Source organism: Triturus cristatus, chromosome 3_1, assembly GCF_964204655.1.
Source record: "Triturus cristatus chromosome 3_1, aTriCri1.1, whole genome shotgun sequence".
Taxonomy (NCBI): Eukaryota; Metazoa; Chordata; class Amphibia; order Caudata; family Salamandridae; genus Triturus; species Triturus cristatus.
In genome coordinates, this window is record NC_140583.1 from 256,901,361 (window position 1) to 256,924,724 (window position 23,364).

Consider the following 23,364-nt stretch of genomic DNA (forward strand, 5'->3'; position numbering starts at 1 on the left):
AAAGATTTTCAAGATAGTTTTCAGTTGGGTCTTAATCCAGCCACTTTTAAAGTTCAGTTGGCAGCTGTTAAGGTGTTTTGGTCCTCTTGGGGTGGTCTGGTGGATGATCAGGGTCTGGTCTCCTGAATTTTTAAGGGGTTTTCAAATCTTTGTCCGATCCTGTAGGGGTATGTCCTTAGTGGGATTTACAGTTGCTTTTGCGGGCTCTCCACTATCCCTCGCTTAAGCCTTGTCTTCGGTGGGATTACGTCTTCTGATGCTGAAGGTTTTCTTTTAGTAGCAGTGACTTTGGCACACTGCCTTGGAGAGTTGGGCTCCATGTCTTGTCTGTCTTCTTTCTTTCGAGTGTTTGATGACAGGAGTGTTCTTTTATTAGTTCCAGGGTTTGTCCCAAAAGTGAATTCTATGTTTCCTCTTCAGTAGGAAGTGATTCTTCCAGTGTTCTTTCCAGATCCTAAGTCTCCAGGGGCACTTCATGCGCTTGATGTGCGGAGGGCAGTTTTGATGAACCGGGTAAAGGAGTTTTGGGTTCCCTCCCTTTTAGGTGTGAATTTCGGTCCCGCCTGAAACAGGGGAAGACTTTGACTCAGAACTTGAGCAGGTGGATCAGATCTGTGATTCTGCTGCCATACAATCAGTTTGGTCTGTCATCTGCTCTGGGGATCCAGGAGCGGTCTACTAGGCATGTCCACTTCAGTTTCTCAGGTACAGGGAGCCTAATTGCTGGAGATTTGTAAGGCTGCGATATAGGCGATTCCATCTACCTTTGTGACTCGTTGTCGGGTGGTCCAGGGTGCAGAGGTTCCGGATTTGTAGCGTTCGAAGGTTTTGGCTTCTGTGTTATAATCCTTTTTTTTACTATGGATTAAACATGTGTTTTGCATTTTCTGTACAGTTGACCTGGTCCAATATTTGGCTTGGGTACATCTCAATCTGCAAGAGGGAGGAGAAGGTAGTCCTCCGTTTACTTACCGGTTATAGCATTACTCTGACTCCTTCTCTCGCCGGGATGTATCAACCCACCCCGCCCACACCACCCCCTTCGGCCAGTCTGTGTGGTGTCATGGGCTTGGTACGCAACAGGAAGTAAGGAGTGGGAGGGGATTTTATACGTTGGGAGGACGTTGTGACGGAAGGCGGAGGGGCCTTAATCTGTAACGCTATTACCAGTAAGTTAACACAACATTACGGGCCTGTTTCACAAAATACAAGTGCATGTGGGGATTCACACTTCCACTTGATTGCACTTTTTCACTGTTTTGAAAGCCACCAGCATTTCAGCAGCGGGCCTGGAAACCTGAGTCAGGTGTAGGTTTCCAGGTGTACGAGTAGGAATATCATATGACAATTTCCATGGACTTTAGTTTCCCCTGTAGTGTACAATTACACACTTGGGAAATAGAGGCCGATATGAAAATAAGTATATTTTTTTCTTATATTTCTCAGCGAGGAAAACATTTTCGCCATTGAAAACAACCCTTCCACTACATATTCTCGAAGTAAAGCGTTCTGATCTGTTGCTGCAGTAAATATGTGACCATATTAAGGACAGGAAAGGATTAATTCGGAATTTATGAATCCTCACAAATGTACACGTTTGTGGGTATTCACAAAATTAAAAGGCTAAACATGCCTTTATACCACCTATTTCTCACACCATGAATGGGGTTTACTACAGTGTAAATCTAAACACTTGTGACATAAACTTAAGCAACAGTAATAAATATTCACACCGGTGTAGAATTATTCTGTAAAATTGGGAAATAATTTGTCATATTAGCTGAAGACACAGTTTTTGTAAAAGATGAATTGGCCATGCTAGTTGGAGATGGAGTGTTTGTAAATGAAGTAGTGGTCACACTAGCTCGAGATGAAGTGCTTGTAAATTATGTGTAGTTCGTACTAGCCGGAGATGCAGGTTATTTGTAAATGATGAATCACTCATCCTTGTTGGAGTGCGGTGCTTGTTAATGATCAATTGGTTGTACTAGCTGGTGATGTAGTGTTCGTAACTGATTAACTGTCTGGACTAGTTGGATATGCAGCGGTTTTAAACGATGAATTAGTTGAACTAGCTGAAGATGAAGTGTTTGTAAATAATGAACTGGTTATACTCGCTGGAGATGAAGTGTTTGTAAATGATGAATTACCCATACTCAGTGGAGATGTAATGGCACAGCATCAATTAAATCAGATGGCAAACACCAGAATGTAATCTGGGAAAGGACGTCACATAGTGGGATCACTATTCACGCCAGAGGAGACTGGAACGCTGCTCACCAGCTAGATTTATTCTTCAGAAGACTAAAGGTCTGATTGAGAATGTGTAGCCAGGCGCCAACTCTTGGTCCACCTGCCTTATTTAGAGATGGGTGGGCCTAAAGCATCTGTTGACCGACACCCCCACCCTGCCCCGTTGGCTTTGTCGATGGAAAACGTCCTCCAACGGCCCAAGAGAGTAGTGGCCTTTGGAGGGAGGGCATTACACTGCCCACCCTACTTGTGGTGGACAGTATGACATCCTTTTTTCTGTCTGTCACAGCTGTGTAAAACCAATCAAAGTAGATAAAAACAAATAATGACCCCCCTGCACCCTGGGAGGAAACTCCTAGGGTGTGGGAGTCATTCGTTTTTCAAAAACCGAGTCCCATTGTCGTGGTGGTCAACTCTAAATCTGGAGGATGGCGATCCATCAGAATGGCAGAGGTAATGTCCTCCTCTACTCTGACCGACGGAGTCATATCCACCAAAGGGTGAATCAGGAACCATGCTTTTACTACTTTCATCTACAGTGGGGCAAGGACTTGGTCCAAGTGCAGCCATCGCTCCCTGAGCTGACTATGGTGTGAAATGGACTACAGTGGTTTCTCAGTTAAATAACTTTAGGCGTTATGCTTCAGGCTGACAGTCCATGCGGAAACTACATCACCACACTATTAGCAGCACCTTCTATTAAGACCTAAATATTTATTTTATCTCAAGATCTGCATATGCCGTAGCAGACTCTTGTGACCTTCCACCAGAGTACAGTTCCTGCTGGTGTTAAATCAAGCTTTGTGCAGCCACTGTAGAAGCTAGCCTGTGATGCTCTCCACAGATTTGACCAAATCACCCCAATTTATTAGTTGGAACGTAAATTAAACCCTTTTTTAAATTGTGCTCCTGGCACATATTGCTAGTTTTTTTCGTGCAACAATAAATGGTGATTGCAATCTAGAGTATGTGCCCCTCTACATTTTGAGTTTCATAGATTTTATAAAAAGTCACATGTTCCATCCTTTTTCAGGTTCAATTCTGTCTCCTAATTGATACCATGATTCCGACAGGCTATTAATTTGATTTAGATCTGAGCAGTGACAGAAATCATTACATTCTGTGGGGAGCAGTTAAACCTTCATAAATCAGAAGACTTACACATTTGCCACCCAACCAAACTAGGATATAGGTACTTGTATTGTGACTTGTTTTACATAATCTTTTATTCTGAGTCTCAACTATTGTACATATGCTGCCTTATTGGATATATGCTGGTTTACATTTCACAATTTATTTTTATGTAAATATGTTAGAAAATGCTGAAAGGTCTTAGTCAAGAACACAATACATAAAATGTGAAATAAAAGATAAAGTTGGTGGAAATCGCTGACGGTTTTAGCATGGCAAAGAATACAGCACCTTCCACTGCTTCTACAGGACTGAAAAAGGAAAGTTTACTAAATTCACTTCCATTTCTGCTCCATTATCACAAGTGTGTACTGCAGACATCCCTTACTTTCAGATAATGGCATCAGCCCTTTTACACGTAAAATATATCAGTACTTACCGCAGATTCCAGACTATTCTTCAAATTAATGAACTCCGTGGAGTTGGGATTAGTCAAATTGTCCGTGTAGTTTTCACTTGTAATTCTAAAGGACAAAGGTAGACTGAGAGCAGGAGCAGCAGTCACAGTTGCATTGGAAGAGGTTGACCCTGGGTTTGTTAGGGCTGTCGCAGTGCTGGAAGCATTTCCTGCTGTCAACATCGAAGGCTGAGTTCCAGAAGTGGAAGATGATGATGAATTAGTCGTACTCGCTGGAGATGAAGTAACTGTTAGTGTTGTGTTAGCCGTACTAGCTAGAGGTGTAGTGTTTGTAAATGTTGTGTTAGCTGTACTAGCTGGAGGTGTAGTGTTTGTAAATGTTGTGTTAGCTGTACTAGCTGGAGGTGTAGTGTTTGTAAATGTTGTGTTAGCTGTACTAGCTGGAGGTGTAGTGTTTGTAAATGTTGTGTTAGCTGTACTAGCTGGAGGTGTAGTGTTTGTAAATGTTGTGTTAGCCGTACTAGCTGGAGATGCAGTGTTTGTAAATAATGAATTGTTTGTACTAGCTGGAGATGAAGTGTTGGTAAGTGATGTATTGGTTGTACTAGCTAGAGATGTGGTGCTTGTAAGTGATGTATTAGTTGTAGTAGTTTGAGATGCATTGTTTGTAGTTGCCGATGATGTCACTGATATTATAGGCTGAGTTCCAGAAGTCGAGGACACTCCATTTGTTGACGGTGGAGAGTTGGTTGATGACGTTGGAGGGATGGGACCTTGGAGAGAGAAAGAAGATTGTCTGACCAAAGGTACACAAACACACACACACACACACACACATGCACTTATAGGAAAATCTATTAAGACAGTGAGACCCAGAGACAGAAACGAAAAGAGAAAAAAAAGATGATGGTGTAGCTGGCCCAGAGGAGAGTGCTAATGAAGGGTAGCAAGGCCAAAACGAGTCTGAGGTGCTAGTTTTCCCTTTTTGTGGTTGGCCCTCACCTGTTAGGTTAGGGTGGACTGATGCCATGATGAGCGGGGTCAGTATGTATTTACAAACAGTGGCAAAGAGGGCACAAAAGATTGGTTGGAATGCTTCCCAGAACACCTGCAAATAGTTTTGCATGCTTATAGCATTCCTCCCATCACTTTTAGCTTGTTGAGTGTGTTAGATAGCCAAACGTCTTCAAAATAAATATGAATCCTGCTCTTCTAGATGCTGCTCTGGAAGGTGGCCATCACCGTACAGCACTTTGAAATAAATTACCTGACCGTCAATTAAATTCAATTTGAGGTACATTTGTGAGTGTTTCATCCCTTTTGTCTGCAACTTTAGAACCCGGTATTAGTGGATCTAAAAGACTCACGATTGGACTGGATGCTTGAGCCGTCCACTTCAAACTTTCCCAAGACACTACTGTTATTACCCACGGAAGCATTGAGAGTATTGATGATATCCTGCGAGACAGGGACTGACGAGGGGTTGTGAAAATCAAACTCTACATCAACAGTCACAGACCCACTCCGGGGAAAGGAGGTTTGAAGTGGAAAAAGGAATTGAGAAAGGTGTTTTGGAGTTGCAGAGCCATCTTTTGTACTGATGTGTTGAAGGATTTCAGCCACTGGTAATGGGTCATTTGATTGCCATAGAGAGTAATTTATAAGCGGGCGCTTACAAAGATATAGACAATGATGAGATGCGTGGTCCAAGGGAAAAATTCTGTGTGGCTGATTTTGTTCCTGTCAAGCTTGGAAGAGTGGAAAGTCGATTATTTCTGATCTCAATAGAATTAAACACATCTTCAGGAACACTGTCATTTTGGACAATGGTGAGGAATGGAGCACCAGATGACTGACACTGTGCAAAGGGAAGGGTTGTGCAGAGAGGATGGACGAGCCAAGTGTTGACAGGAAAGAAAGGTGCAAAATAAGAATTATAAGAAGCCCTGAATGGTTAAAGGAGGTGTGAAGATCCATTATTCTTCAATCCACAAATTATTTGTCCATGTGTATTCACATGTTCATTGTTTCCTGGAGACACCATTAGTTCTTGTTTTTTTCTTTAGGAAGGAAGATGTGTTATGTTCTATGTTCCTCTAGGAGCTGTTCTTTGCATGGAATGTTATTGTGGAACAAAGGCTGGGTATTCTACGGGATGTCAGGTATGATGTTAGAGGCCTGATTAATGGATCCCTTGCCTGATCTATAGAAATGAAACTAGCTCATTTGTGCTTGGGAATACTACTTCTTTTCAGTCTGCTCGCTGTCTTAAGTGGGACACTTGGCTGAAGAGAGTGTTTTGAGATACACAGACACCTGTCCACTTGACTTAGGTTTCTAGAATATATGGTTTCCTGCCTGGTGTAGGGATGTGTGGTTTCCTGACTACAGCAACTTAGTAAACATCATTAATCTCACTGGAAGGCAGGATAATAAACAAACCAAAAGCAAATTTGGCATGTTGGTCAAACAGAACATGAAGAAGAATCCATGTGAGCAGAATATCTGCACTAGAGCGCACACTGCCACTTCCCTGGGTACTATCTAGGGATTATTGGGACTTGATAACCAGTGGTTAGCCTTGGTACCAGACCTGCACATGCTGATATGTTTCAATACACACATTGAAAAAATAAATCCTTAGACAGTATTTGCCATGCAACCAAGATTCTCAAGCAGGTGATGGATTTAGTATATCTGTAAATAGGCAGTGGTGGCTTCTCATGTGCCACAAGCTGCGGTTCACCTCTGTACACACTACCTTCGCCTGAACTCCTCACAAACCCTTGGATTGCTACTTGTGCTTTGTCTAGCTCTGTTTTGTGCCTGTATTCGTGATCCGTGTCCTGTTTTTGTAGCTTAAATCCCTGCCAAACATCCCGGTCTCTGGTACTGTGCTTACTTTATAGTTAGCAATGGCGAGAGTTTATAAGCTGTCATTTTTGTAGCTGCTATTACGTTTTGAGTGCCAGCTTGGCACGGTCCGTTTATACCCGCAGACAAACATGCTAGTTTCACATGACAATTTGTCTCTGCTTGTGTCTCCCTGTCTCTGTGCCAGTTTTATATTTACTGTTTCCTTGGCCAAGGAAGCACAGCCTGCTTCTGCCTGTTTCTAGTAAAAGACTCAAGGGTGTCATACATAGGCGGTGATGGACTCTAGGTACTCTAGATTTTAAGGCGGCTCACAACCCATTCCAGTTGCCAGTCCTTCACTGCACATTCCTGCAGATGCATGGTCCAGGAATCATCTGTCACTGTTTCCTACACTTCATGGTCTGTTCAAGTTCCTGTACTTCATCATCCTTGACCTGCAACCCTGCCAATGTCCTCTTCTGTTTGTTGCTACACTTCTATCTCTTACAGTCCTAAACCTTACTTGTCAATGTGCTGTCAAAACTTCTCCCAGTTAGTTTCTTATGGTAACGAGAATTTCAAAGGTTTCAATTCTTCTATATGAGTAATGTTAATAGTTGTAACTTTACTGCCACTAATTGCCTTCAGTGAATACCAAAAGTATTAAGTTTAGGATTTTATCTGTTTAGTAGTAGTAAAGTTAGGAGTCCTAACTTTACTACTACTAAATGCCTTCTGTGAATACCAAAAGTAGTAAGTTTAGGATTTTATCTCAGTTTAGTAGTAGTAAAGTCAGGAGTCCTAACTTTACTACTACTAAATACCTTCTGTAAATACCAAAAGTAGTAAGTTTAGGATTTTATCTCAGATTAGTTCTGGGAATAGGCCCCAATATCCTGACATGCCCCTTCTCTCCACCTTGACCCTCACTCAGAAATCTGAAAAAGATTCTTCTTTATAGATATGCTCAAAATGTGGCAAAAAAACATACATTTTATGGACTCTACCATAAAAATGAGGCTTTCTTGAAAACGAGGTCGGTTGGTTGTACCCTGAGGTTTGCAGCCAACTGAGCAATGCCCTGCGTGATGGGAAGTATAGTGCAAGCTGGTGAATGTTTTATTGGTAAGTAAAGCATTTGCAATGCTATAGTCTGATCATGTGGTATAATTTAGTTGCCATAACCTGCTTGTAAAGATGCTCTCAATGGCCCCATCCTCACGAAAGTGATTGTTTCCCATACCTCGAACAGAAGCGTACCGATAAGTAAGCAAAGACATGCAAGGTAAACATGAACGATTCTAGGGAAAGCGCAAATAAGCCAGATTGTCTGACATTACACTCAAACCCTGAATCTGTGATTATAGTCCACAGTGATCCCAGGTATCCTTTGTCAAACAGAAATGAATCTTTCAAATGAAGCACCATACCCTTCTTGTCCATCGCTTCCCACCCCAATATTAGTGGTATCAGTGGATGGTGAAGACGAGTCACTCACTGTTGGAATGGATGCTTGTGGGGTCCACTTTATATCCTCCCAGGGCACTGCTGTTACTGCTCAAGGAAGCATTGAGCACAGTGACAATATCCCGTGCAGTAGGGACTGATGACGTACTGTTAAAAATAACCTCTGCATCGGCAATCACAGAACCTTTCCTGGAATAAATATGACAAGAGTGGGTTACTTTACATGTGCTTCAGTTCAGTCCTATGAATTTTTACAGTGTGTCCTCAACGAGCGAAAGGGAAACATCGCAACACTTTCTATGTCAGAAGTAAATGGCAATAAACTGATTTGCACAGTAGTGCACACATTCTCTTTAAATACACAATAAGAGACTAATTTAGAAAAATAGAACAGGATGTGACAAAATCGACCAAGTTAGGATTTGACTAAGCGGGGGCAGTAAACTGGTGATATCACTGTCTAGTGATGTCATCAAGCGGGGGTGTTCCGAGTGGTTGGATCATCGTACATATTTATCATATTTGTATGTGAGAGTTAACAAAATGCAGATCACAAGAAACAGAAATGAGGAATGGTACAAGGAGAACAAACCTTCTTGTCTTGTATACATGCAAATCTGTGTTTGGTGTTTTTTCTTTTTAAGCTGCTTTAGGCATAATCTTAAGGTGTGCATCCCAAATGGGGTTTTCAAAAGATCACTTCCAAGGCTCAGCTTCGGGAACTCTCTTGTGTCTAGTTCTTCCTCTAAAGGTTGACTTCAGGAAATATTCCCACCCGCTGTCATCTTTAGGGGCGATGGTTGAAGTAAAGAGGACAAAGTAGACCAAGCTACTTGGGCCATCGATTCCTTCATGGGTCAGGAATTTACCTTTTAATGAAATCAATGTTGCACTCCCTTTACTTTGGATGGGCCATGGCCTACTTTCTTTTAGAGGACTGCGTATCTCAGGTGAACCAAAAGCTAAATCCTGCATAGCAACATTAGGCAGGAATTGCGCTAACCGTGAGGTGGAAAAGTGAGGTCCCGACTAGAAGACGCTCCTTGTGTTGCTGGTTCTTCTGTGACAAGCTCAAATGTTACAACCTGGTTCACTTCAGATTTAGAACAAACTATCACTTGAAAACATGAAAACAAGAATGTGAGCTCTATTATCACAATGGTTTCCTTCCAAGTTAGCTGCACTGAATTCAGGAATGAAAATGCCTGAACGTGCTTGGAGAGTCCAATACTACCCTTGAGCATGACTATAGATTAGTCTTCAAATGACTTCAGGTTGCGCTTCCGTGAAGTTACAATCAGTAATTCTCTGAGCACATTGACATTTAAGAAATAGTCAAAGGAAACATTTTTTTATGTTTAAGAACTATCATACTGCATTGAATGAGGTTTCAATCCACATTATTCTAGGTTTTCTTGGACCTATTTGTATCCTGTAAATGAAGATCTGGTCCATGCGGAACTCTTAGCAATGAAATTTAGATTTTTTCTGGAACCCTGTGCTGCAAGGACCCTGCCGTTATTTGTTAGTCTCACATTAATCCCAAAAGCTTCCCTATCATCTAGATTTATAAAGGCTACCTTTCAAGCCCTAACAGTGACCACCAGTGATAAACATCTTCTGCTGACCTGAATGACCCACCCTATTTTGTCCTATATTTTTCCCGTCACTAGCCAAAATTCATGAAACTCAAAACTTAAGGCTGCTAGATCCGGCCTGAAATCTAATGATTTAGTGGAGGGTAACAAAGCATGTTTTCCTTCAAATATAAACACTGTACCATGTTGGTTTCTTCAATGGATGACCTCAGGATGTGTTAAAATAGCGTAAATGGGTGTATCCTATTGAATTTGGCAGAGGCAGTTGATATTGTCAGCCTTAACATTTTTATTGAACCCCTTTAGGCTATTGACATAACCAGCACTCTCCTGGGGTGGTTCGGGCATGTTTGTCAAACAGAGTTCAATGAGTAAGGTTGCATCCTTGCACGTGCAACCCAGAAAATCTACTTCTTGGATCCCCAAATGTATCCACTGTTCTGCAGCCAATTTAATTTATATGTTGAGCATCTGTCTCATTTTATTTGGTCTTCAGGCCTCCGATTTTATATTTAATCTTATGCGCAGATCATGTTCCTGGTGGATTGGTAGCTGTAGATGGTGCAACAAAACCTTCGGCAGTGCACCACGCAGGACAGAGAGTGGACGGAGGGCATCCGATTGAAGCTAAACTCTGATGAGACAGAGGTAATACGGTTGGAAATGAGGTAACTGACCATTTGGAAAACAAAGCCTTTTGGCTCTCTTTATTCGCGGTTTTCCATGACCCAGTGGAAATAGCCAGAAACATCTGATTTATTTCAATTTCTCCGAAGCTGACTCTTGTTTGAATTACTTATTTTAACTCCCTCCATTGTCTAACTGCCTCCCCTTCCAAGAGGGTTCAGGCTGTGCCAGCATTAGTCAGGTCTCTCTTAGAGTATGGAACTTCCTTATACCTTGAATGTCTAAGCAATCTCGTGCCTTCTTGCAAATTATTCAGAATGTTTTGACTGCTGTTAGGGGCATATCAACAATCTCTTCTTGCTGCTGTGCTGTGTAACCTGCAGTGGCTGCCAGTGTTAGTCAGGATCACCTTTGAGGTAATGGATATCATGCATTCGGATTCAAAGACAAACCGGTGCACACAGTGTAGCCGGTGCCCGCTGTTTGCTGGCCGAGCCCGCTGGAAGAGATGTGTGTGGGTGGAAGGGCCTTCTCAGTGCTAGTCTTATTCATTTGGAAATACTTACCTGTTCAGTTGTAGAGAACCACTAATCACTTTGCATTTGCATTTGAGGAGCCTATAAAAATCTGAATATTCTCCTCTTGCTATGTACATTAGATTTTCTTTTGAAGCCATCTGGTTACTGGAAAGGCTAGGGTAAGCAGTCTTTGAAACACCCAGAACCCCTTCATAACTTAACAAGCATATATATTCCTGCTTTAGTTTCTGTTCTCAGCACCCAATCTTCAACACTGGTAAAATATCTGCGAATTCTGATTAATATAAACGTCTGCCAAATGCAAAATCCATACCTAAAGCCTGTCACTCTCACTCCTGCGCAGTTGGGATACTTGGATTTGTATAATGGTGTTAGCTGTGGAAGAAAAACAAACCATTGTCACATATCTCCATCCCAAGAACATTCTTCACATTTCAAAGTGAAACATTCATTAGTAGATCTGCTTATAGTTCAAGTAACAGAAGGAATGTTTTGAATGAACCTGACCATCATTTCATGTCCGTTTAAGACACAAGGCAGTTTTAAGGCAGGACGCACCACTTGCCCATTAATGGGTTATAAGTACTCATTTTCTTGCCACTAAATTTAAGCTGAATGTCTGTGAATTCTTTTCGATAGTTCAGGTTCAATAGTCTTGTTGCATTTGAAATTAGGTTTCTAGGCAGAGCTAAACTGGGAGAAATCCTGTACTCCATCTGATATGGGCATCTGTATCGCAGATGTTTCTTCATTGCATAACAAGAAACAGCATACTCAGCAGTGAGGCTAACAATGTACAGTTCTCATAGTCAGGCAAACTGCACATGTTCTGTAACAATCTTTTTGCATGGGGCATGAAGCTGTAAATCAAATAACTTTACCTATCATTAACCGCATGTCATGGTACTAAAAAAGGGGCTGCAGTAGGCAAGAGTGTCAGCTAATGCAAAAGACACCATACAGACAACTGACAATGTAGTGGGCTGTCAGGGAGTGAATTACTGCTCACAACCTAGATTCGATTTCTCAGTAGGCTACCTTGTTACTGTTAACTGTTTTATTGTTTATATATTTTTATTTGCATTTTGTCAAACAGACACATTACAATTGAATAAGAAGGTAAGGAACGGGGAAGAAAGGGGGAAAGAAAAGATGAGACAGGTAGGGGAGGGAGCTTGGGTGAAACAGGGAACAAATAATCATTACAGGTGCATTAAAGGGGACGGCAGGTATTGCCGGGACATTTGCAAACTGTGATAAGCATTAAGTCCATGTAGCAAGTGATTGGTCACAGATTGAACTCTTGTTGTGGTACATATGTAGCAACTATTTGCAAGACCATCCCCTGGTGCACCAACAGATATAACAAAAATATTCAACCGCTCTCAGACGTGTACATCCATGTCTGCACCTGATTATACAATTCGTATTAAATTGAGGCAAAATCAGATACAATTTATAATTCAACAATTAAACATAGCTGTTAACTCCCATGATGATGATATGTGGAGACTGTGTAGAGTGAGCTGGCTGTAGTTTGAACATTTCTGATGTCCTTGATCTTTAGACACATTTTTCTAAGTCGCTATTGTTCAGCATTGTTGATTTGCTTCATCATGGATGTTAACCTCATTTTTAGGTCTTGCACAGACCGTGCATGCACCGTCTCTTTGAGACATGCTGTTTACTGTTAGTGGGCCCACTCTAGCCTAAAGCTTACCATTGTTTAGCTTAAGCGTGGCTCCCATTTGTTTTTCAGGTCTCGCCTTGGCAGCACAGGCGCTGCATGCGCGGTCTCAGCGAGACATAAAGTAATCTGTATGTTGGCTTAAAGTTTATGCAATCTGTTTTTCTGCTTGCTATTGGCTTACTTGTGGTAGTGTTGCTGTTATCTCCCTTACTGTTGGCTGTTGGTCATTTGCTAACTTCCGTGTAGTCCCGATACAGCGGCGCCTAACTACAGTTTTAGTCCGCTCTGCTTGCACCTCTTTTAATTAAAGGGCAGTGTGCCATCTGTTTTTCACGCTGTAGCCTGCGTCTGTTACTGGAGACTTTCGCTTTCGTGTACGCTGGCTAGTTTACTACTGCAGGCAGGATAACGTGCGTAGCCGGGACAATGGTGGACGCGTGTTTAATTTACATTCCTTCGCTCGCATTATTTTTTGGGAGGGGGTCTTCCTAGTTTTTGGTGTGTGACTGCTTAGATCTCCATGGCGCTTTCGTTTTATGAACACCAGGCATTGTTTCAAGTGAACTCATGGTCCAGTTCTGGCTGGTGTTTTTTCCCCTCACCTACCTATATACAGCGCCCTCAAACCCCGCAATAATATTAGCACTATAGTATATATAAATAGAATACCTCCCATACTAGACAGGAGTAAACAGCCACATATGCTCAATATTTCCCGGTAGCTTCTACAATGTTTATTCTCCGGTGTGTAACTTCTTACATCTCCATGGCGCTTCCACTTTAACACATCGAAGAGCTTTATTCTATCATACGTGACTTTTTAGATCTTCTTGGCAGAAGCTGTAATACACCCTTGAGGCATCCTCAGGAGGTTTCATTAATATAAAACATGTGTGCGTACGTGACTGAAAACAACTAAACAGCAGGGAAGTTTGAATGTACCCATTGCAATGTTTTAGAGGCAGGGGTTTGTTTTTTTGTACAGTGGCAATGGAATAAATAACATGCTTCATTGGCGTTGAAAAACTTTAAGAAGCTTGTTGCGGTGCTATATTCGCCGGTATGTGACTTGTTAGATTACATGGCACTTATACTTTAGCAAAACGCGGCACTTTATTTTCTGGTGTGTGACTTCTTAGATCTTTTATCGCTTTTACTTTAACAAACCGTGGCGCTTTTCTCCAATGTGTGCCCTCTTAAATCTTCATAGCGCTTCCACTTTAACAAATCGCAGCGCTTCATTTTCCAATATGTGACTTTTTACAACTTCACGGCGCTTTCTCTTTAACAACACCAGCCATTGTTTCAAGTTAATTCATGGTCGAGTTCTGCCTAATGTTTTGCTCACACCTACCTATATACAGTGCCCTTTAACCCCGCAATGATGTTAGTGCTATAATATATACTAGTGTATACATATACAATGTCTGCCATACCAGGCAAGGGAAAACAAATCCAGGCCACATCTCCCCGATCCTTTCCAGTCGCTTTTGCAATGTTTTGGAGGCAGCAGATTTACATAGCGCTTTCACTTCACCAAATCACGGTGCTTTATTCTCTAGTATATGACTTCTTAAATATCCTTGGCGTTTTCACTTTAGCAAATCGCAGTGCTACATTCCCGGTATGTGACTTATTCCATCTCCATAGCGCTTTCACTTTAACAAACCGCTGCGCTTTATTCCCTGGTATGGGAGTTTTTAGATCTCCATGGTGCTTTCACTTTCACAAATTGCAACGCTTCGTTCACTAGTATGTGACTTCTTGCATCTTCACGGTGCTTTACCCTTAACAACACCAAGCAACAAAAGAAGGGACAGGAAGGAGCCTTGGCTGGACACTAACCTGTCTCGACGCACCATAGTTTCATGGAAACACATTTATGAGCACATATTAAAATGCAATATATAGTGCCAACACCACCAAAACTATAGAACACATCTAAAATGCAACATTTGTGGAACAATCTTAAACTGTCTTTGTGCTGCAACTGCTTTCATAATCCCAGTAGTAATTTCTCCTTTTTACGCCTCTAGACAGTACTACAGCTGCTTCTCTCATCCCGTCAAATTATTCATTTCAAATCCTCTAAACAGTGCACACTGCTGCTACCTGCTCCTCTCAACACCGCCAGTAATTCCTCCATTTTAAGCCCACTAAATAGTGCTGCAGCTGTGTCTCAGTTACCAGTTATAATTCCCCATACTTAGTCCTCTAAACAGTGCTGCAGCTATGTCTCTTTACATAAATTCCCTATACTGCAAGCCAAAACATATTAAGAAAACATTGTCATTTACAATACCAATAGCTCTACCTCTAACAAATGCGAGACCTGTTGCATTGCAAATGTTTGTTTAAATTTGGCACTGCATGCGTGCGTCATATAATCTCTTCAGTTTGTTCATGACCTGGAGCAAGGACTAAGAACGTGGGTCCTTCCACAGCTCTCATTTTTGGAGCTACTGTTTTCTTTGTTTTCAAGCACTCCAAATGAGTGCTTGTGTTTTCAGGCACTCCCATATCCCAGTTCATGTTCGTTTCCCTCCGAACTGTCTTCTCCCCAGGCTTATAACTTCTCTCACCTCACCACCCTTATCGGACCTCCCATCCCCCCAACCAACTCCCTCTACCCGCCCTCATGTCTGTTTCTTCTTTACATCCTCTCATCCCCGTTTCTTGTTTTCTTTACCCAAAAGGTTTTGATGGTCATATGATAGCCTGACTAATGTACAAGCCGTGTACACTTTTCGCCACTGGGACATCGGGTGACTTGCACAGAAACACAGGTTCTTAATCAGGTGACAAGAATAGTCAGCTCTACCCCTCACTATATTCAGGAACACTTAAAACCTAAAATCACAAACAAAGATTTTCTCTAAGATGTGTAAATGAACGGAGTTGCAAGCTCAGACAGGTTGTGGGGCAGAGAGACATATATTGCATTTTGTTATAATAGCCTTGACTGATGATTTGAGCACAGAATGCCAGCTGGCCAGTGTCACTTTCAGCCTGTCTTGTTAATTCATCTAACAGATGGACGATTCAACGACTTGTAGGCTAATTCTTGTAATGGGTACAGACAGTCTACATAAATAGTTGAGCTGTTTAAAACTTGGTCTTGCCAATGACCGAAGCTTATTCTCGTCACAGATCTCAAATTTCCTCATTCCGTACGAGAGTGGGTATTTTTTTTTTGCACATAGATAGTTGAAGACCTGCTAATTCCATTATAAATCCAGGTTTACATTCATCAACAAAGTAGACAAGCTTTGGCAGGGTCACTAAATGTAGCCCTTGCAAGCTGGTAAAATAACAGGTTTAGTTTTTTAGGTCTTCAAATCTATTTGTTTACCACCAAGCAAAAAGACATTTGCAAAAACCAATAACTCTTGCATATGCGAGACCTATTGGCTTTGCCAATGCTTGTTAACCTTGTGTGCCTGGCACTTAAGACTAGTCACCAGGATCCACTGGTTAATTTGGTGCTAAAATTAAAATCTGCTGGTGACTTAGTTAGTAGTTAGAGTTAGTATTTCTACATTACCTCTTCCTCCCTCTCACCGTGATGAATCCCAGATTGAGGACCATGTACCTCCCTTCACAACTTTCTACCAACTAATAAAATCCCTTCCCGCCCTCCTTTCCTGTGCGTGTGCTCCAGCGTTTCTATGCGGATCCTTTATCGCCGCGCAGTGCCGGTGGGCCTAGGGATGCAATGGCCTATCTCACGGCTTCGGTGAGGTACCTACTCATGCCTGGAGATGCATGCCTATTTGCTGAGGGAGCGGGCATAATTTATGCGGTGAGTCAGGGGAGAAGGAGGGGAAGCAATTGTTTCCCGTCTCCCTGTGATGCAGCATACTAGAGCATTGGATTCTCCTCTTGGCCGTACAAAGGTCTGCTGTGCCTTCCTGCGGCCTGCAGGGGACCGTGTCTTCATTGCCAGGGAGACAAAGACTCCTTGGACAATGGCTGATCGGATACCAACTAAGGTAGCGTGGCAGCCTAAGCTAATCTGGGGGATTCTTACAGCAGTCTGAATGTTACATTATTTTTCTACTGTATAGGGTATTTACCTATTGGTTAATGTATTTGCATTGAGCTTAAGACTGGCTTGGCAGTCAAGTAAATATGTTTACAGGTTGACATATATTGGAGCGAATTTTTCTCCAATGGTGTCTTTTTAGTTCCTATTTATTTAGGGTTGTTTTATGATGTGGTTTCCTGAGTTACTAGGTATAGAGAGGCGAACTCCAAAGAGAAGAAGGTCACATTCCCCTGCTTCTGAAGAGGAGAGTGATTTTTGACAGGATGTGCCAGCAAGGGGTTCTGGTGGTGCCTTGTCTGGGGCTTCTGTTTCCCTGACTGCCTTGGCAGTCCAGGAAATGAGTAATGCAGCAGTCACTAAGCCTTGTCCTCCAAATGTAAGGCTAAGCGTACTTCAGCCCAGTTGACTGATGATCAGGATTCTGAATTTTCTGATGATTAAGAGCCGGAGAGACATGTGGTGCCTACTGGAAAATTCATATCCGTAGAGGAACTGAAGTACAGTCTGTCACATATCGGAGACAATCTCGGCATGGCACCGCCTCCAATGATGGGGGCTGCTGAGGATATTTTCCACAATTCGCTAAGCCTGCGGCACTGGCTTTGCCATTGCACCCCAAGATTAAAGAGGCTATCTCCAGATCATAGGAAAAGCCTGAACATAGCCAGATTCCCAGAAATCATATGCCTTGTAAGAAGGGGATAAGCAGTTGTCATATACTTTCAAGGTCGGTAACATCCTAGCCCCTCTCTTTGAATCCGGATGGCTCTTTTCCTTTGGATCATGTAGATTGCAAGGTGGATGGTGGCCTTAAGAAGTATTTTGCTGCCTCTAATCTGACCCCGAGGGTGCCATTGACTGTTTATTCCTTAGTGAAGGATTTTGAGGCTCTGGGAAATTCATGCAGGAAGGTTCGAGTGTGAAGGATATCGTAATACATATGGAACAACAGGCGAAGTTCCTGGCACATGTTTAGGCAGATGTAATAAGGGCGGTTTCAGTGGCATCCTCCTCTGCTATCATGGCCAAATGTAACCTCTGGTTGAATGACTGGAAGGCGGATCTGGCAGAGAAGTCTTCTTTCCTTAAACTACCTTTTGAAGATGACAAGCTGTTTAGTGAACGTTTGGATGGTCTGATGCAGAAATCCTTTGACGATAAGAAACACACTTGGTCCTACAGGTCCTCTTCCAATAAGTCTTCTAAGCTTTAGAATAGTTCAGAGGCCAGAGAGACCAGGGATTTCCCTTGTAAGGACAACTGCTCCTATTCATTCAGTAGGAAGAGATTTCAACCTTAGAGTGGCAAGCAGCAGGATGTTCCCTCAAAGGCAGGGCCCCCAAGCGAGAGGTCCTGACTGAAGCAGTTCTTTGGTCACAAGACCTGTAAGTGGAGAGACAGCGGCATTTCTTCCAGCATGGGTACTTTCCTTCTCAGACATGTGGGAGAGCAGCATCATTGGAAGAGGCTATCTTATCGACTTTGTCTCTGCTCCTCCCAAAATGGGCTGCATCGCTACTCCTGTTCTAAAAAATCCTGTCAAGAAAAAAACTCTGTTAACTGGGGTCACGGCTCTGTTGGAAAAAAGGGTAATCATCCCTGTGCCACGGAATGAGTTGTGTCAAGGGGTTTATTTTATGTTCTACGTTGTGCAATAGGTGTTGGGGGAGTTTCTACCTGTTTTAGATCTAAAGCACCTCAACCAATGGGTGTTGTCCATTTCATTCAACATGCTGTTGTTACTGCAGCTCATCCCTCTGATACTGCCTGGTGACTTCATGGCAGCAATCGACCTTCAGGATGTGTACCTGCACATTCCTGTTCATCTGAGTCTTCAGAGATTTCTGAGGTTTGCTGTTGCGTCAATTCATTTTCAGTTCCAGGTCCTTCCTTTCATGCTGAAGTCCACTCAATGTGTGTTTACTAAGGTATTGGTGTATTGGTTCCCCTGATGACAGTACTTCACCTACAGGGGATTTCCATCTTTCCTTATCTAGATGACTGTCTGGTCAAAGAAGCATATATTCCCCTATCTTATTTGCATGTGAAGACAGTGCAGGATTTTCTGTTGTCTCATGGCTTTTTACAGAAGTTACAGCTGACTCTGACGCAGGATTGCATTTTCATTGGGGCCCAGTTCCAGATGGACTGGCGCATTGTGACATTGGTAGACTATAGGGTGTTCAAAATTCTGCAGGACCTGTTGTTGGCATCTGTTTAGGTGTTCTCTCTCTGGATGAGTGTGCAGGGATATAAGGCTGCCACGCATTCTCGTCCCCTGGGCCAGGTGTCTCCTCATTGGCCTCATGAGGTTAATTCTGAGGAAGTCGGTTCCCAATTTGCAGGATTTGTCTTGTCTTCTCTCTGTAACAGTGGCAATTCGGAAAGAACTGGACCATTGCATGGTTCCGTCCACCATCCTGAAGGGGGTTTGCTTGTCCACTCCAGCCCCGGTGATCGTCACAATGGATGCCAGTGAAAGTGGTTAGGGTACTGGTCATGTGTTCTCCAGGCCAAGGGCCTGTTGGATGTCAGCCAGAGCTCTTGGTCTTCCAACTGGAGGCTATTCACCTGGCCCTCCTCCACTCCTTCGTTGAGGAGCAGGGACACCATCATTCAGATGGGCAATACCACTGCCAAGTCCTATGTCAATTGGCAGAAGGGGTCGAGAGCTCTGTCTTTGTCAGTGATTGCTGATCAGCTGTTTCTATGGGCTCAATCGCTCGTGGGTTCTCTCTGGGCCATTTTTATTCAGGAAGTTCTGAGTTGTCGGCCAATCACCTGACCAGGGAAATTTCCTCCTCTCAGGAATTTTGTGTGTTTGCCAGGGTGTGTCGGTTGTGAGCAGTGGCCTTTGGAGGGTGGGCATTACACTGCCGACCCTACTTGTGGTGGACAGTATGACATCCTTTTTTCTGTCTGTCACAGCTGTTTAAAACCAATTAGTCAAAGTAGATAAAAACAAATAATGACCCCCCTGCCCCCTGGGAGGGAACTCCTAGGGTGTGGGAGTCATTCGTTTTTCATTGTGGTGGTGGTCAACTCTAAATCTGGAGAATGGCAATCCATCAGAATGGCAGAGGTAATCTCCTACTCTACTCTGACCGACGGAGTCCTATCCACCAAAGGGTGAATCAGGAACCATGCGTTTACAACTTTCATCTACAGTGGGGCAAGGGCTTGGTCCAAGTGCTGCCATAGCTCCCTGAGCTGACTATGGTGTCAAAATGGACTACAGTGGTTTCTCAGTTAAATAACTTTAGGCGTTATGCTTAAGGCTGACAGTCCAGGCGGAAACTACATCACCACACTATTAGCAGCACCTCCTATTAAGACCTAAATATTTATTTTATCTCAAGATCTGCATATGGCGTAGCAGACTCTTGTGACCTTCCACCAGAGTACAGTTCCTTCTGGTGTTAAATCAAGCTCTGTGCAGCCACCGTAGAAGCTAGCCTGTGATGCTCTCCACAGATTTGACCAAATCACCCCAATTTATTATTTGGAACGTAAATTAAACCCTTTTTTTTACATTGTACCCCTTGCACATATTGCTGGTTTTTATTTGGTGCAACAATAAATAGTAATTGCACTCTAGAGTATATGCCCTTCTACATTTTGAGTTTCATAGATTTTATAAAAAGTCACATGTCCCATCCTTTTCCAGGTTCAATTCTGACTCCTAATTGATACCATGATTCCGACAGGCTATTAATTTGATTTAGATCAGAGCACTGACAGAAATCATTACATTCTGTGGGGAGCAGTTAAACCTCCATAAATCAGAAGCCTTACACATTTGCCACCCAACCAGGACATAGGTACTTGTATTGTGACTTGTTTTACACAATCTTTTATTCTGAATCTCAATTATTGTACTTATGCTGCCTTGTTGGATATACGTTGGTTTACATTTCACAATTTATATTTATGTAAATATGTTAGAAAATGCTGAAAGGTCTTAGTCAAGTACACAATACATAAAATGTGAAATAAAAGATAAAGTTGGTGGAAATCACCTATGGTTTTAGCATGGCAAAGAATACAGCACCTTCTGCTGCTTCTACAGGACTGATAAAGGAAAGTTTACTAAATTCACTCCCATTTCTGCTCCATTATCACATGTGTGTATTGCAGACATCCCTTACTTTCAGACAATGGCATCAGCCCTTTTACACGTAAGACACATTTTATATGGCTAAGTAGTTTGAAAATATATCAGTACTTACCGCAGCTTCCAGACTATTCTTCAAATTAATGAACTCTGTGGAGTTGGGATTAGTCAAATTGTCCGTATAGTTTTCACTTGTAATTCTAAAGGACAAAGGTAGACTGAGAGCAGGAGCAGCAGTCCCAGTTGCATTGGAAGAGGTTGCCCATGGGTTTGTTAGGGCTGTCGCAGTGCTGGAAGCATTTCCTGCTGTCAACATCGAGGCCTGAGTTCCAGAAGTGGAAGATGATGATGAATTAGTCGTACTCGCTGGAGATGAAGTAACTGTTAGTGTTGTGTTAGCTGTACTAGCTGGAGGTGTAGTGTTTGTAAATGTTGTGTTAGCTGTACTAGCTGGAGGTGCAGTGTTTGTAAGTGATGTATTGGTTGTATTAGCTGGAGATGCAGTGTTTGTAAGTGATGTATTGGTTGAACTAGCTGGAGATGCAGTGCTTGTAAGTGATGTATTAGTTGTAGTAGTTTGTGATGCATTGTTTGTAGTTGCTGATGATGTCACTGATATTATAGGCTGAGTTCCAGAAGTCGAGGACCCTCCATTTGTTGATGGTGGTGAGTTGGTTGATGACGTTGGAGGGATGGTACCTTGGAGAGAGAAAGAAGATTGTCTGACCAAAGGTACACAAACACACACACATGCACTTATGGGAAAACCTGTTAAGACAGTGAGACAGAAATGAAAAGAGAAAAAAAAGATGGTGGTGTGACTGACCCAGAGGAGAGTGCTAATGAAGCCTAGCAAGGCCATGATGAGCAGGGTCAGTGCGTATTTAAAACAGTGGCAAAGAAGGCACAAAAGATTGGTTGGAATGCTTCCCAGAGCAACTGCAAATACTTTAGCATGTTTATAGTATTCCTCCCATCACTTTTTGCTTGTTGAGTGTGTTAGATAGCCAAATGTCTAGAAATTGAATATTAATCCTGCTCTTTTAGCTGCTGACCTGGGAAGTGGCCATCACCGTACAGCACTTTGAAATAAATAACCTGACCTTCAATTAAATTAAATTTGAGGTACATTTGTGAGTATTTCCCCCTTTTTGTCTGCCGCTTTAGAACCCTGTATTAGTGGATCTAAAAGACTCACGATTGGACTGGATGCTTGAGCCGTCCACTTCAAACGTTCCCAAGACACTACTGTTATTACCCCCGGAAGCATTGAGAGCATTGATGATATCCTGTGAGACAGGGACTGACGAGGGGTTGTGAAAATCAAACTCTATATCAAGAGTCGCAGACCCACTCCGAGGAAAGGACGCTTGAAGTGGAAAGAGTAATCTAGAAAGGTGTTTTGGAGTTGCAGAGCCATATTTTGTACTGATGTGTTGAAGGATTTCAGCCACTGGTAATGGGTCATTTGATCTGACACAAGTGCCATAGAGAGTAATTTGTAAGCAGGGCGCTTACAGAGATATAGACAATGATGAGATGCGTGGTCCAAGGCAAAAATTCTGTGTGGGTGATTTTGTTCCTGTCAAGCTTGGAAGAGTGGAAAGTCGATTATTTCTGATCCCAAGAGGATTAAACACGTCTTCGGGAACACTGTCATTTTGGACAATGGTGAGGAATGGAGCATCAGATGGCTGACACTGTGCAAAGGGAAGGGTTGTACAGAGAAGATGGAAGAGCCAAGTGTTGACAGGAAGGAAAAGTGCAAAATAAGAATTATAAGAAGCCCTGAATGGTTAAAGGAGGTGTGAAGACCCATTATTCTTCAATCCACAAAGTATTTGTCCATGTGTATTCACATGTTCATTGTTTCCTGTAGACACCATTGGGGGGCATATTTACAAGGGCTTTTAAGCAGAGATAAAACCAGCGCCCTATTTACAAGAGGGTGCTAACATGCATAATCGCCTGTTAGCACCCTTTTTCCCAACGCCTCCCTTTACATCTCTAATGAGATGCAAAATGGGTGTTACTGGGCGTGCCCTGGATGGACTACCTTGCAAATATCGCTGATGGTCACATCGCGATATTTACAAGGCAGCCCACATGATTTTATCAGACGTTAGATTTTGGCGAAAACGTCAGTTTTCGCCAAAATCTAACATCTGCTAAAATCCTGATTTAGCCATCCCTAACATAGGGGGTGGATTATGCTGATACGACCCTGTGGGTCGTATCAGCAAGGTTATCGCCGTTTTGCAGGGAACATCGCTGGAAAACCAGCTATGTTCCCTGCAAAAGGGCGATAACCTCGCTATCTCTGGAATTTTTATCGCCCTGGAGAAACGCGTTGTTAATAACGCGCTACCAGGGTGATAAATTCCAGAGATAGCCTGCGATAATATTATTATCGCTAAGCACGGCCAGCGATAATTATCACTGACCGTTGATCATATGCCCCTTGGTTCTTGTTTTTTCTTTAGGAAGGAAGATGTGTTATGTTCTATGTTCCTTTAGGAGCTGTTCTTTGCATGGAATGTTATTGTGGAACAAAGGCTGGGTATTCTATGGGTTGTCAGGTATGATGTTAGAGGCCTGATTAATGTATCGTGTGCCTGATCTA

The 23,364-nt window shown here is 42.6% G+C and overlaps 1 protein-coding gene across 1 annotated transcript in view; it reads right to left on the reverse strand.

Moving 5' to 3' along the window:
- The window catches only part of LOC146860055 (uncharacterized), a 141,014-nt gene that overhangs the window by 49,354 nt on the left and 68,296 nt on the right, over window positions 1-23,364 (reverse strand). The window contains exons 12-15 of the mRNA XM_085643830.1: window positions 20,857-21,440; window positions 11,203-11,264; window positions 8,157-8,314; window positions 3,824-4,575 (exon numbers count right to left, since the gene is read on the reverse strand). Of these exons, the coding sequence (XP_085499956.1) occupies window positions 3,824-4,575; window positions 8,157-8,314; window positions 11,203-11,264; window positions 20,857-21,440 (1,556 nt within the window). The remainder of the gene's footprint in view (window positions 1-3,823; window positions 4,576-8,156; window positions 8,315-11,202; window positions 11,265-20,856; window positions 21,441-23,364) is intronic.